Source organism: Centruroides vittatus, unplaced genomic scaffold, assembly GCF_030686945.1.
Source record: "Centruroides vittatus isolate TY-2023 unplaced genomic scaffold, ASM3068694v2 contig_854, whole genome shotgun sequence".
In the NCBI taxonomy this organism is placed as follows: Eukaryota; Metazoa; Arthropoda; class Arachnida; order Scorpiones; family Buthidae; genus Centruroides; species Centruroides vittatus.
In genome coordinates, this window is record NW_027122558.1 from 1,089,552 (window position 1) to 1,105,221 (window position 15,670).

A 15,670-nucleotide genomic window follows, 5' to 3' on the forward strand; every position below is an offset into this window, starting at 1 on the left:
TCAAATTTTGTAGCCCAAAAAGTAGCCAGTGCGCCAAATGCTTTTTTTAACGCCAAATTGAAAAAAGTAACCCAATTTGGCGCAAAGTCCCCAAATCTGGCAACTTTGCTTGTAACTCCTTCTGAAGAACTATTTCTGGATAAACATTAAACTTCCTTCACAAGTCCGTTATTACTGTAATTACCCTGTGTTGATTATTATTATTTACGTATTGAACTAGGTTTGACTCGGGACCTAGGAGAGTTTTACAGATCACGGAAAACGTGTTTCGTTATGCACTAATGCTGTAATTCAAATTTGAGCATATATTGGTTTTGATCGCCGACCGACGATAAGGTATCCTTTTTTGTACAACAAATATTTTTTGTTGACGGGTTTCCTAAAAACTAGCAATACTTCGGTGGGTGGCTAACGGAGACACGCCGTGACAAATGCAAACCGAGCAATAGTAGCGTTCTTTGCAGTCGGCGCTTTCAACGTAACTGTTTCTACACACAGAACGGATACACCTATTTTCACGAAACATCGGTTCTTGCAAAGTTTGATTTTACTCGGCATCCGAGGCCAGTGGGACCACTAAAGCTAATATCTTTGGCTAACGTAGACGACGATACCTAACGAATTGATGATACCTATGACGAGCGGCGAGACGAAGCTCGAATGCCTGACCCAGAACATAAGATAATCGGGCTCGTCGTGGTGTTTCTATAAGACAAATGTGCACCAAACTTGTTCTTTTTAAAGGTCAATAAAGTACGTTTACTGATAGGTTACTGCATTTAAAAATATTCATACGGGTTCTCCACAAATTACGTCCGCATATTTTTTTGAAATTTTTACCCCCTCTCCCTCGTACAGTTTTTCGAAGTTTCCGTAACCCCCTCCTCTCTTCGGACGCCCAACGAAACTTGACCCTCATTAAACCACTTTACACCATAAGTGGAAATGAAACATACAGATTTTGAAATAAATATAAAATGCATAAACTGTATAAATTTTAATGCAATATGCGGACGTTCACCGATGCCCTCCCCGTTGTCCAATTTTTCTCCGACTTGTCTGAAGATGTTACTTTTTACAATGATTTTTTTTTTTTTTTTTTTACATTTGTAACAAATGATTATTACATAGTAACCTTCAAGCTGTTCCTGACAAATTCTTATTTATTATTTATATATAACATACCATAATGATAAGTTCTTTTTTCAAATAATACTGTAATACATTATTGAAAAAGTTTTTTTTTACCCCAAAAGAAAACCTTTCTCATTTTATTACGAGTCATCGCCAGACCGAGTGCCAACATTATACATGGGGTATAACAGTGGCCACAACCCAATTGCGTTTCAGGAGCGTTATGAAAGAGCACGTAATCAGAGGAAAAACAGCCATTTGTAAGATAGTTATGGACCTCTAAAGATTTGTAACCTTTCATTTGTAAAAGAGTGTAGTAATGTGACGTCAAAACCAAATAGTTTATGATGTCACCAGATTCTATTCAGGCCACAATTCTTGCTCTACAACGAAGATGCTGCCTTCGTACGGATCGAACCTTGACATAATAGCGAGGTCGAGGCCAAAGTTTTAACCGCGAAAACGTGTTCGTCGGACGTTCCGCGCCGCTTTTCCGTAAGCCTAGAAGTTTGACAGCGGCATTTGGAAAGTCGAGCACGATTCCACCGACTTTCCAAACGCCATTGTCAAACTTCTAGGCTTACAGGAAAGCGGCGCCGAACGTCCGACGTACACGTTTTCGCGTTTAAAACTTTGGCCTCAACCTCGCTAATGAAACTCTCTCTTCGTATAAAGCAGCATCTTGTCCTGTCAGACTTTTTTTTTTAAACTCTTTCCGCCCTGTGGGCACTAAGAGGGCCTCTTTTAGTAGGCCCATTATGGGTTCGGCCAGGCCCACAATGGAGCGACCGGGTGGTGAGGGACGGGGCCCGACATATCCGAACGGACCACTCCCCGAAAAATTCCTGGGGATTATTCGACCCGTTCGGATTCGATCCCGGGTCCCCCAGAGCGGTAGGCTGCCACCTTTACCGCTCGGCCATCCGGCCGTGTCCTGTCAGACTGCGAGAATAACCCGTCAGAAAAGCATCTCTTTTAACTTTGTCGGCAATGATATAGAAATATTGCAGTTTAAATTGAAAAAAAGCACCGCTAACCTGTGAAACAACAAATCACGTGCAAACAAGCGGAAGGTAGACCACAAACATGGCGAAGGGGCGAAGCAAACGTGCGTTTTATCACGCGACACGCGACCTTGAAATCTCTCTATACGATAATTATCGTACAGATGGCAACCGCGATATTAACTTTTACGGTTAATGTTACCTATGGTTCCAAAATGGCGGCTCTTCCGGTCGCCCTCTTTGATTGGTCTGGAAACTGCGCGTTTGGCGCTATTCTGTTCGGAGATCACGTGTCTCCGAAAATATAATAAACTAAGATAAAATATTGGGAAAAAAAAATACTCACGTTAACGATCCTTTTTTTTCGATCCTACTTTTTTCCTAGTTTGGTAGATTCCACTTCATTTTTGGCAAGTCTTTTCTTCCCTGATGTCGTTTCTGCTACAACCGTAAAAGACTTTTTGGCTGTCTTTTTATTCACATTTGCTGTTGCCTTTTCCTTCTCTTTTCTTAGTATTTGCTTTTTGCTTCTTATTAACGTTCGGAAGTAGTGCACACGGAACAGATTTGTAGATCTAACCATTTTGGAGTTGCCCCAGTCTCTAGATACATCATAACCAATTGTCTTACAAAAAATTGGAAACTTTCTTCAGGTTTTCTTTACACTGATTCAATCAGATGTATGCTTCAGACAGTGCCGAATGCCATAATTCCATTTTGCCGTTCATTTCAAACAATGTGAGGGCGAAATGAACGACGAACGACCACCACAATGGACATTGCCAAATGTGCTTTTAAAGGTTTCCTTCGTATGCTAAATAGTTATTACCACTTTTACAAATCTTAGAAAACATGATTTCATGTCACTTCAATACTATAATTAACATGTTTTAGCCCACGAGTTGCACATTGCACGAGTTTGTTGTAGTCCTAATTTTTAACGCAAATTTAAAGCCATTATTAATATCATTTTTCCACCCTAATTCCGAATATTCGTTTTCATCTATCTATTGGAATTTACGAGGAGTACGACCTAACCAAAAGTTCATCGAAACTAATTTCTACATAATTTGCATATCTTCACGAAAAACTACCGTCTACCACGTCATATTTTACAAATTTACATAATCGTTCACATTCTTTTTTACATCGCGTTAAACGTCATTACGTATTACGTCAATCAATTACACGATAGCTCCCTCTATCGCTATTACCCGAAGAAACCCGGATTGGAGATTACCGGAAAAGCCGCCATCTTGGAACCATAGGTAACATTAACCACTTTTACGATTTGCCCTCGAGCGGCGAATCCGGCAAATTCTTTTTTTCGAAGAACAAGCGAAAATATCGTCGTAAAATATCCTTAAATAATTTTTTTATTTTATGATTATCGAATAATTATGTTATCATCTTTAATGATAATTATCTAAAACTTAGTAATATTAATATTATTAATAATAATCTGGGCCATAAACATTCCACCAGGTGGATGCCAGTCGGAGCAGAGAACTTTAACATGTCGCGCAGACGTGATGGTAAAATAAATTGGGTGCACGTTAATTCGTAAATTTTGTGAATTAACTAAAATTTTCGTTTTTAAACTTACGTGTAAATAATGTTTAAAATATTCTTGGCATACAATATTACAAGTAAGCTTTAACATTTGATATCTTTAATAATAATTCTTAATTGGCGATATTGCGATCGAATTTTTAACGAAATAAAATAATGTAATGAATGAAAACGAATTGATATTATTTGCCCCGGACGTAAAAGTTATTTTAAAAGAGTAATAATTTAAAGATAATTTATTTTTCGTTGCTTATAGATGTTTTTTCATATTAATGTTTAATGAATACAACTGCGTTTTGCCATATGCTTTAATACTTGTTTAGATGTGTTTATGTAAACAATTATTTTTCATCAGTTTCGTGCGAAATCGTCGATTACTTTGATATTTTTAAAGCAGTATCTGAATCTATATTACTGATCAAAAAGGAAAATAAGAAAGTTTTAGATTGTAAATAATGAGTGCAACTTGTGCTGTAAATGTTAATGAATGGAAGTTTACGAAATTTTATTTTAGAATATTGGCGTACAATACTGATTTAATAACAGAAACAGAAATGAATTACGAAATTTCTAACAGTTTTTTCGTTACAGAAATATTCATCTGTGGTGTTGAATTCCGGGAATATTTAATTAATACGTTTTATTTTTAATAACTAAGTAAAACCATAACTAACATTTATTAGTATTAAAAGATAGATCTGAATGTAATTTAAAGTGTGTAAACGTCAAAGTCTTGTGATTTTCGGGTTAATATTTTACGATTTGTCGTATTTACTGTTTGAAATATCTCTTGGATATGTTATGATTTGTCGTCTCAAAAGGAGTTCCCGACGTTTAGATAGATGTGCGGAGAATTAACAATTTATTCTTTCTCTGTAATTAAAATGGAGTTTTACTATTTAAAATATAAACTTTTTCTAATCTATTTCTCATTCTTCCTGCTTTAAAATTTGAGTTATATTCTTTAATTTACAAAACTAATGACTTTTTGAATGCTTTCTACAAATAATTTCCATGGTTAAAAAAATGACATAAATTTCAGTTTTCCATTAAAAAATGTGTGTATAAATATATATATATATATATATATATATACACTTATTACTAGGAGATGCTACATCAAGATATGGCATCTCCTAATGTTCTTTTCACATGATTTAGTGTTTGTTTGGATGGGCAATTTGGGTGATTGCCTGGCTATCTGTTTTGATGTTTTCGCACAATATCTTGGTACTGTCTAGTTGTCTTCTTGTTCCGTAGAGAGCGGTTTTTAGACTTCTTGCCACGGATAACGTGCACGGAAAAATTGCCGCGCCGCTTTCCTCGTCTACTACTAATGCCCGACAGAACCGACAAAACGGTGCTGCGGAGCCCGTGCGGAAACTGTCGAAGATACCGAACGACTAATTACCTAGATTGTGCGAAGACGCTCGTTTGCTCCGGTGCTCTGCCGGGTTGTGATGCGGGCAAACGTTTGCGCCGGGCCTCGAGATTCGAGAAGATTTTTCTGGCGGACGTTTTACGGTTTTGTCGTGGCGTGAAATTCTCGTGCCCGGCAATGCACCGCTACTTGTCCAGATGATGTTTGGTGCCAAATTTTTACCTATCTGGGCAAATGCTCAAATCGTGTGAAAGCAGCCACCGGTTTGGGAATTCCAGTTTTATTGAATTGGGTAATTTTAAAACGTTAAAACTATTAAAAATTTTTTAAAATAAATTTACACTAATAATTAACTTCTTATAATTAATAAACTTTTATTTGAATAGTTGATCTAGCTTTTTTTTTTTTTTTTTTTTAATACTGTTTCATTAATGAGACACTCATATTCATAATGTTTTGAAAATTGAACAAATTATATTGTATAATATACCACCACAGTACTTGCATAAGAACATTTGTTGCAGGATCTAGACTATGTTTATGATAGTTTCCTTCAGTTTTATTAGATAATATTCTAGAGCCTTCTCTGGTAAGAATTTGGCATATTTTTGATATTGAAGGTTTAACAACTTTTTTCTGCACACAAGATTATTTGCTTTTTCAGATGGCATGATTAGAATTCATCAAAAACATTTCTAGTTTAATAGCAACTAAAAAAAAAAGTCTTTAATACTAGAAGACCTGAGTTTTTCCTTACGTTAGATTATTAACTACCGCTTTGGGCACACGCCAAATTACTTAAGCAGTGCAATGATCGAAGAGAGTTATTTATATGGAAGAACCTCTATATATCTGCAGTAACACAGTGCAATACACTGACCATAGAAATCCTGTAACTGTGGATAACCTTATTCAATTGAATTAATTTGCAATTTTGTATTCACATGTACTATAACTATACATGGCTTACTAAATTGCTTTTTAAGGGTTTTTGGAAAATATGACATTAATTACTATGCACATCTATAATTTTTTGAAAATATTTCAATTTAATTTTAGTTTGTTCTGTATTCCATCCACGTGCCTTGGATAATTTGAAAAAGTCCATTCAAAAACTAAATGTTCAAAAATTAATTGTATTGAATTTTTAATTTTTGCATGAGGATGGTAGCTGTAAGCTATCGAAAGTACTAGCTAGCGAGTACATCTTAATTATGCTAATAAATCATGGTTGTAATGCTGCAATACTGTTGTGTTAATTATTTTATGGGATGATAGTTTTATACATATATAATACAAATATAAGAAGGAAATACTACATGATATTAATTATAATGTAAATTTCATCAATATATTATTATAAATACAATAATATATCACATCCTGTTTAAAAAATAAAACACCTTGCTGCAATAATAAAAACAGAAAAAAATTTGTAACAAAATAATTAGATAATAATTATGGGGTTGATCAAAAAGTTTGTTCACTTTTTATATAAAAATAATACTAAATTTTAAAAATTAAAAAATAACTTTATGAAATTATATATGTACTGTACCTACGTTTTCTTTAGTCCATCTGTTGGGATAGATATATTATCTGACGTGCAAAGAATTCTGGATTTTTCGCATGCTTCTTTTATGTTCATGTTATACAGATTTATTAACTTTTTTCGATGTTTATTAATACACTCTGCACTAAATGGAATGATAGAACTTCTGCTGGGACTGTAGAAGTTCTATCATTGTACTGGGGCTTATTGTTGTAAAGGGTATTATTTTAGAGAGATTTGACTGCATTTTCTATAATTTTTTTTTATAAATATAATTTTATTAAAAAATGAATGTAAGTAATTTCTAACATATATTTGATTTCTTATATATTGTATATATAGTAATTTCTAATATATATTTGAAGTGAAAAAAGTTAAACTATCTATCTAATTTTTATATTTATCAGGCTCTTTGGGGCTAATAATTAACTAAATTATTAATAATTAGATATAAAATTTAAATCATTACAACAATCTGGAAGGACCCAAAGCAAGGCTTAAATCCACATCTACAAACTGTGTAGATATGGTGGTGCCTTGTACTTTGAATTTAATTCATTCCAGGAAGTCATTCAAACTCCAAATTGTATGAAGTCTGAGGCAGTTTTCTCATTAGAAATAACAAAATGAATTAATCCATTCCCAGATACAAAACAATATCCATTTTGATAAACTTTAAATTATATGTATTTGCTGTTTTAAGTAAAAATAACATAATAAATTAAAACATGAAAGCTATAAATAGTATACATAAATACAGTACTATATAATGAAAATTGCATTTATTGGTCTATGCCATGGACTTTGGCTAACATAGATGTGATTTAATTATAACAGTTGTGAAATTTAATGTGTTACAGATAATGTGAGATTTCATTCTTTGTTTAGAATTTTACTTTAAACTGCTTGCTTCATATTTTGTTTGAATAAAATCAAGTTGTCATGTTTTTGGAAGCATATCAGGCATATAATTCTTTGACTTTTGAAAAGGATATAACATAACAATAAAAAAATTGTAATGTATATGGGAAGACGCTCCTAAATTTCGAATATGCCAAATATGGTTTGAAAAGTTCTATTAGGATATTCTGAACTAAAGGATACAAAATGTGTGGGGGCATCAAAAAGCTGTCAACAAAGAAAAATTGAAGAATTTGTTAAATATTTATGAATAACACACAATATAGTATATATAACCAAACAAAAAACGAGCAATTATTTATTGGGCTGCAAGTTTTAATCATATTTTTAATTAATTTAATTTAAAATATATGCTCTCCATCTAAAATTAGCAGTGGCTTGCTCCTGTACATTATACTTTTCCTTTAATAATAGTCATGCCAGTTAACTGCTTTCAGGTGAAAAGTTTTGAATTGGAATAACATGACTTCCAGTTTGCAGATGTTCATATATAATTAATCAGGACATCCTGCCCCTAAGGTTTTCATATTTGGTCTCGGATTTCATCTATCTAACTCCATTCTCGAGATTAAGGAAAGACGGACGGACGACAATGGGAATTTATCGGTCTAGAATTTTTTCAAATTTCAGCTTAAAAACGTGAAAAAAAAGCACTGAAAACATACAAGCATGATGCGAGAGCAAGAGACAACTTGGACACACAAAAGATTTCATTTATGCTTAGAGTGCATTTTTTTCACTGCATATACAGTTCAAACTTTGAAGCATCATTCAAACTCTGAAGTGTTCGAAGTTAGGGTTGTTCAAAGTTTGAGGTACCACTAAACATTACTATTTTATTTTAACAGTGATAGTCTGCCCTTACAGATAATCTGTGTAGTGTTCTACAGATCTTTTCTTTCAAAATTTAGTATATTGTCTGTGGACAATACAGTTACTGATGATGACTTAACTCAGTTCATTGTTCCCAGCAACAGAAAATCTTGAAGAGACCTGCTCTTATTAGCATGAATAGATACAAGAGTAGATACTTCTTGTTCTCCCAGATTTGATCCTGGGTTTCCCAGAGGAATAGGCTGTTGCTTTAATTGCCTAAGCAGCCAGCTTGCAGTTGTTCTTGGAAGACTGACCAGTAAACTGCAGCTTCTTAATATTACAGTTAACAAATTATTCACAGGACACATGAGAAAACTGGAATGAATGGATTACAGATGAAGTGAGAGAGAGTTTTGCCTATATAGAAAAGCATCAACAAGCTTTGTATGAAATTTTGAGTGGGTAATAAAATCTTAAAAACAAGTACCAGCAAGCTAAATAAAAAATGGATTTAAAAGAGTTGATATGTAAAGTTTTACTTCAGAAGAAATTGATGATGCTATGGCAACAGTCTTATGATTTTACTGTTAGTGAACATGAAGAGATACACAATGAGCATGTTGATGAAGATACATTATCAATAGACTCATCACATTCAGACAATGACGATGAGTTTGATGACCGAAATTTTGACTATTCTCAATAAATGTAATATGAATGTAAAAGTGATTTGAAATAAAATGAATATTGATACCAGTATTTTTAATTGCATTTTTTTCATATATTTTCCCTTGTATTGTACATACTCTGCATAGTCTGATGTACTTTTTAATACTGTACTGTAGATATCCTTAGATTATCTATACTATGGGAATAGGATACTTGTGCTACCTAGACCTCTGTCCAATCTTTATTTCATGACCAGTTTTAATTTTAATCAGAATTACCCTGTACCCTGATTGTATTAATCATATAATCATACAGGTAAATTCTGAAAGCAAAGATTGGATAGACATCCAGGCAGTGTAACTGAAGATACATCTGTACAATATTGACATATAAATATAAACATCTAAACCTGACAGTTATATATTAAAGCCAAGCAATTTGAACAAACCGAATTATATAAGGCTATATTATACTACCATTATTAATTAAATGCTAAGTAATTAAATTAATGCCTCTAGCACCAAATTACTTAGCATTTAATTAAAATATAAATTTAATTATCATTATTATAAAATTCAGCAAGCAATGGTGCCTAATGCCCTCCTCTAATGCCGAATAACTTAGCATGTAATTACTAATAATAAAAATATAGCTCAATATAATTTGACAGTCGTTTGACTTTAATGTATGGTGTCTAGGAAATGGGTTTTGAATCTGCTCCAGGTCAGTCTTTTCTTCCAGATTATTGTAAATTAAATATCAAATTTAAATATATTAAATAATCACCAAATTGGAATGACAGTATTAATACAAAATTGCAGATTAACTGCCAACCTTTAGTAAAATTATATAGTTAATTAATCTAACAAGTAGATGTTTAATTTAATATTAATAAATAGGACCGGTTAATTACATTTGAGAAAAAATCATTATGCATTGGACTTGATATATGTGCTAAGCTCTTCCAATATTGGTTGTTTAATGAACAAAAGTAGAGCACAACTGTGTTTTTCAATTTTAAAAGTTCAATAATACTATTTTTATGCATTCTATCCTTCTACATAAGTATGAAAATAGTATTATTGAACTTTTAAAATTTAATAATACATTTATATATTTATGAAATTAATTTCTGGAAATCCAGTTTGTGTATGCTGAAAGTGCAAAGGCATACTAACTGTACATTGATAAAGAAGTAGGGGTGCTGCAATAAAAAATGAACTAGTTGGACTGGTTCCAGTATTAGAAAAAGGTCAAAAATACTGATATAAGTCATAATGTCTGTAATCCTTAATTTGTTGAAATAATTTTCCTTTCATAATTCATTCCTATTTTTAAATATTTTCAGAATTTTTATAAAATTACTGGAAGGATGTCTGTTGGACCTTTGGTGACAGAAATCTGCTGCACATTCTTTGTGGCTGCTCTTCTATTGCACAGATATGGAAATTGGAGTCAACATCACATATTGGTGACAATAAATGTTTTTATTGCCTGGTATTTCTCTTTTATAATAATTTTCATCTTGCCTCTTGATGTTTCAACAGTAAGTAAAATGCCAGTATATTAAAATACTATTTCTAGTTCTACTTTACTAGTTGTAATAATCAACCAGTTATCAATTATTTTCTTTTTTATATGATTACTTTTCATTATAGCATGTTTAGTTTAGTTCTAGATAAGTAACAATATCGATATTCAGCTAAAATGTACAGGGTGATCTAAAGTCAGTAAACATTAAAAAATCAATATTTCAGTGAATTTTTGGCACATGGTAACAAGATTAGCATGGAAATGCATAGAAGCAAGCAGGATTTCCTCCAGAAAAGTGTCAAAATTAGTTCCAGTTATGTCCATCAGGTGGTACTTTACCACAAATGATGTCTGGGGTGTCTGCTTTTGAAACTGTCACTGTCACAGGTCAGCATTATGTTAACCTGGAGAAAAGACAAGCATTGGATGTTGTAAAATGCATACAAGATGGAGTACCACCCTATACTCATCATTTGGAGAGGAGTGAGCGATAAGCCATCACTTTCAGATTGAATGGCTACCTAGATGTCCAGACCTGATGTAATGTCTAATTTTTTCAAAGTCCAGAAATCATCTAACGTATGGCATTACATAAGCAGAAAAATGAAATCAAGTGTTAGTTGGTGCCAGGCCTGGACTTTTAAATGGGCAAAAACATGAATGGATTTGTTCAAATGCAAAAATCAGTTAATATATGAAAAATTTCAAAATAACTACTTGACTCTGCGTCAAAAAAGAATTAAATTTATTATTATATGACCGACTCTATACAATAGTTAATAGTAATAAATATGAAATAAGTTAGTAAAAAAGAACTGTGCAAGTTATAAAATTCAAAGATACTTTATCTATTCTAAAATGAATTTCTTAAGGTAATACAAACAATGTTTGAGTTTTTATCCTTACATTCTTTATTCCAACCAGGAACCACTAAACAGCAGGCGACTTTGAAGCAAAAAACTTCTAAAACAACAGAAAAACACTATCAGACAATTGTGTGTTTTTAACTAAAATTAGTTATAATTGTACCAAAGAAATGTTTTTTTTTATTGTTAATTGTAGAAAGTGTCGTTTAAAGGCCTGCCGAGGAGGGATGAACAAGTCCAAAACATAAGTTTAAAGTGTATGTGTTCGGGTGAACTAAATAAAAAACATTCTTTTTGATCTGTAAGACTAAATATCTGCATCCATATTTTCCAGTATAATAAGTCCTGTTAACATATAAAATGTACTAGGATACAAATTAAATTTAAATTTAGTCATTTCAAAATCTTTGTTTGTCAATTGCACACACTCAGAAACTTTACCTTGCTTGCAAACAGGAGTTTCACCTTGTCTTTTTCAGTCTTGTCGGTGTTTTATACTTCCTGGTGTGACGTAACAAACAGCTGTGCCACTCCAACTCGTTCACATATTTATACTAACAATCGTTTTTTTTCTTCACAATCTTTCAAACATTTGTCTTTACCAATCTTTTCAAAACAAAAAAAATTACTTCTGATTTTTAGAATCAGTTACAATTGCAATTAAGAGACCAGATTCTTTCTCAGAAAAGATTCTTTAATTTCTATTTGGAAATAATTTATTCTGAGATGCCTTAATAGATTGGCAAGATAGGCAGTGAAGGTGTCAGTTATGGTAAGACTATTATTTTTAAAATTTAGATTTTTCTTTTTCAGTTGGATGTTTTTTAACAAAATAAAACATTTTCAAATAAAAATCCCCAAAATAAAAGTAAAATTCAGACTTGACTCCTTATGCTGATGCCCTGCAATTTTTGATACAGGACTACTTGAAGTCATGGGTTTGTGGGGAATATCCCACATCATTAGCAATGGTAAAAGACTCCATACAATGGAAGACATCAATGATACCTTGACAAATGATGTTTCATATGGTCCATAATGTTATCACCGATCTTCGGGTATGCTCGGCAACAAAGTCCACCTCATTGACGCTTGCTACGATGTGGTTCTTTATGGTGTTGTGGATTAAAGCACCACCTGGTGGACATAATTGGAACTAATTTTGATACTTCTGGAAGAAACCCCATGTGATTCTATGCATTTTCATGCTAATCACATTACCACACATCAAAAATTCACTGAAATATTGATTTTTTTCAAATGGTAACAACTTTTGAATTACCCTGTACTTAAAATATTATATTATATAGTTTACTGGGACAAAATTATAAGCAATTTCATACTTAATAAAATAAAAGATTTTTTAATTGAAAGGTAAACAAGCGTACATACCAAAAAACATGCAAATGTAATTTTATTACTTCGGACAACATATGCATATTAAATTTTTATTTTGTAAAATCACACATTTCTATTCTTTGATATGATTGACCGTAATAACTAACATTGATGCACATATTTATATCTAATTTATAATTTTATAGTTTCTCTTGATTTCATTTTTTGTTTACAATGAAAATTGTTTTGCAAAATTGATCTCAATTTACAATGAACAGAAATCTAATTTCAGGCTGTCATTGTATTACTATTATCAAAGAAATTAAATATATTTGATTGTTTTAATGTAATTTATATCTGAAAATGAATTGAAAATGTTATATTCCTAATATGTAATTGAATGATCTTGGAATGCTGGAATGATTTTTTTTCAGTTTCAAGCATACAAAATCATTTTTTTACAGACTTATCATACAGGAACTTAGGACACAATATGGCTGAATTCAAACTCTATTGATATTAATTGCAAGAAAATTCATTTTGGGTGTCATAGCCTTCATCAGTTCTTCTTCACTTTTAGTACCTGTATTCTTCAAAGTGATAAAAAACTGATGGAAGGATATGACACCTAAAATGCATTTTCTTGCAATTAATATCAATAAAGTCTGAATTCAGCCATATTGTGTCTTAAGTTCCTGTATGATAAGTCTGTAAAAAAGTGATTTTGTATGTTTGAAACTGTAAAAGAAATGAAACAGGAAACTAGAATAAACAACAATAAATGATTTTGTTTTCATTAAATTAAAATGTGATAAAATAATTTAAAACTTTTAGTTTCACCTAAATTAGCATTTTTTTCCTTTTTACTGTAACATGTATGACAGGAGACAGGATCCATGTATCCATGTTACAAAATGGATACATGGATACATGTAACATAAAAGATGACAAATCCTAATATATTTTAAAATAGTTATAAACACATGTAATATATATTAAATAATAATAATATTTAATAGAAAATAATACTATTTTTAATACACAAGAAATTTAAGGAAATGAATAATTTATTTTAAAAAAATGTTTTGACAGATCAGACTTATTTTGTTTCAAAATGAAATTTTTGAACTGACATTAAAATGTTTGATGACAAGTTTCTCATATATTCATATTGTTTTCAAATATATACTTTCAATTACATAAAGATGTGAATTTTTTGGCAATTTAGTGATAATTGTGACTTTTAATTGGATCTATTGTCAAGAAAATCAGATTTTATTTATTTGTACTAATAGCCTATCAGATCACAGCCAAATAAAAAGGGCTTATCACATCAGGATGAGATGGAACCAGACTCAATTATTCAAATTTAACTTTTATTAATATGGGAATGCATTTTTGGTACAGATGGTACAAAATAACAGATGTACTGTACATATACATCTCCTGACAATGAACTTTGTCTGAATGTGCTAGAGAATAATTCATAAATAAAGGTGAACTCCAGAAAAGCATTATTAATAGGACAATTATACTGGTTTTAAGCTTTTATGCAAGAATTGAGAACTAAGAACTTTTTTCCTCAATTCTTGCATAAAAGCTTAAAACCAGTATAATTGTCCTATTAATAATTAATGTCCACGTTGACAAAAAATATACAATAAGGAAATAAAGGACAGTAAGGCAATAATAAGTGTCCACAAAAGCAGTTTGTCTTCTATGTTATGTTTATTTTGTGTGTATATATATATATATATATATATGTATGTATTACATGATTTATTGGTTTTTCACAATAGTTTGGTCAATAATTTATTTGCATATTTATGATTTACATTTCAAACAATGATGCTACAGTTTTTTATTCAATGAAACATTCAATAAAAAAACTGTAGCATCATTCTAGTTGTCATTCAATTTATAACAACAGTTCTTTGATTTATTTTTTAAATTATTTAGTTACTTTAATCTAAGGTTTTAAGTTAAAGTTACAGGTATCTAAAAAATTTAGAGAAAAGTAATGACAAAAGTAGGTTTATTGAATTAAAATAATAATTTTTTTATTACAGAGACACAGAGACATTTAGTTAGATTAATTCATATTTTATACTCTAATAAAATTCAAAATATTATCTAATATTTTAATAAATTAATTTATTAATTAAAACTACCACATCTAAATTAAGGTTAAACGAAGTGAGTGTGTATTAAAAATTTTTATTTTACAGACAGCTTATCATCAATGCATTAGAAATTCTGAATCAGCTACTACTGTTGTTCCAGTTACAGAAACTACTTTACTTCCAAATACTTCTTTTAGAAATAGTACAACAAATATGTCTATTACCCCTACAGAACCATATATATCGTTACAAGGTAATTAATAGTAGTAAAATTATGATAATTTAATATAATTTCTTTTGAATAGTTTCTAAACAGAAAAATATGAGATTTTATATATGCTTTTTAAATTTTTGTAATCTGATTTCTAACAAGGTTCAAGTCCTGTTGTTTGAAGTTTTATTTTAGTTTAATAAATATGTAATTTATACTAGTAATGTAACGAATAGTATATTCGGCCAGGAGTGTGGTCGAATGGCCGAATATTCGGCTTGATTAACGCACGTACGAAAATTGGTGTGCAAACCGCATTATGGCAAGGATCGCACACCCTGCTCTCTATTGGCCCGCTTTCACTATGATTTTTTCTTCCAGTAGGTTTAAATTATTTAAATTAATTTATTAAATTATAATTATTAAAGTTTATATGAGATGGAGCCTAACGTCTGCCTCTAGTGCCAAAATGGTTTATAATTTATGTAATAGCCGTAAATAGCCCGATACGATTCGGCAGTTGTTGGTATTTAGATGTAAGTTATAACTT

The 15,670-nt window shown here is 31.3% G+C and overlaps 1 protein-coding gene across 2 annotated transcripts in view; it reads left to right on the plus strand.

The window, feature by feature from the left end:
* The first annotated feature begins 3,637 nt into the window (after nucleotides 1-3,637).
* The window catches only part of LOC136982556 (G-protein coupled receptor-associated protein LMBRD2), a 100,264-nt gene continuing 88,231 nt past the window's right edge, over nucleotides 3,638-15,670 (plus strand). Inside the window, exons 1-3 of one of the 2 annotated variants that reach the window (XM_067279054.1) lie at nucleotides 3,638-3,687; nucleotides 10,398-10,595; nucleotides 15,015-15,162. In XM_067279054.1, the coding sequence (XP_067135155.1) occupies nucleotides 3,655-3,687; nucleotides 10,398-10,595; nucleotides 15,015-15,162 (379 nt within the window). In that variant the 5' untranslated portion in view covers nucleotides 3,638-3,654. Of the gene's footprint in view, nucleotides 3,788-10,397; nucleotides 10,596-15,014; nucleotides 15,163-15,670 lie in introns of both variants that reach the window. The other variant, XM_067279055.1, reaches the window with a different exon arrangement.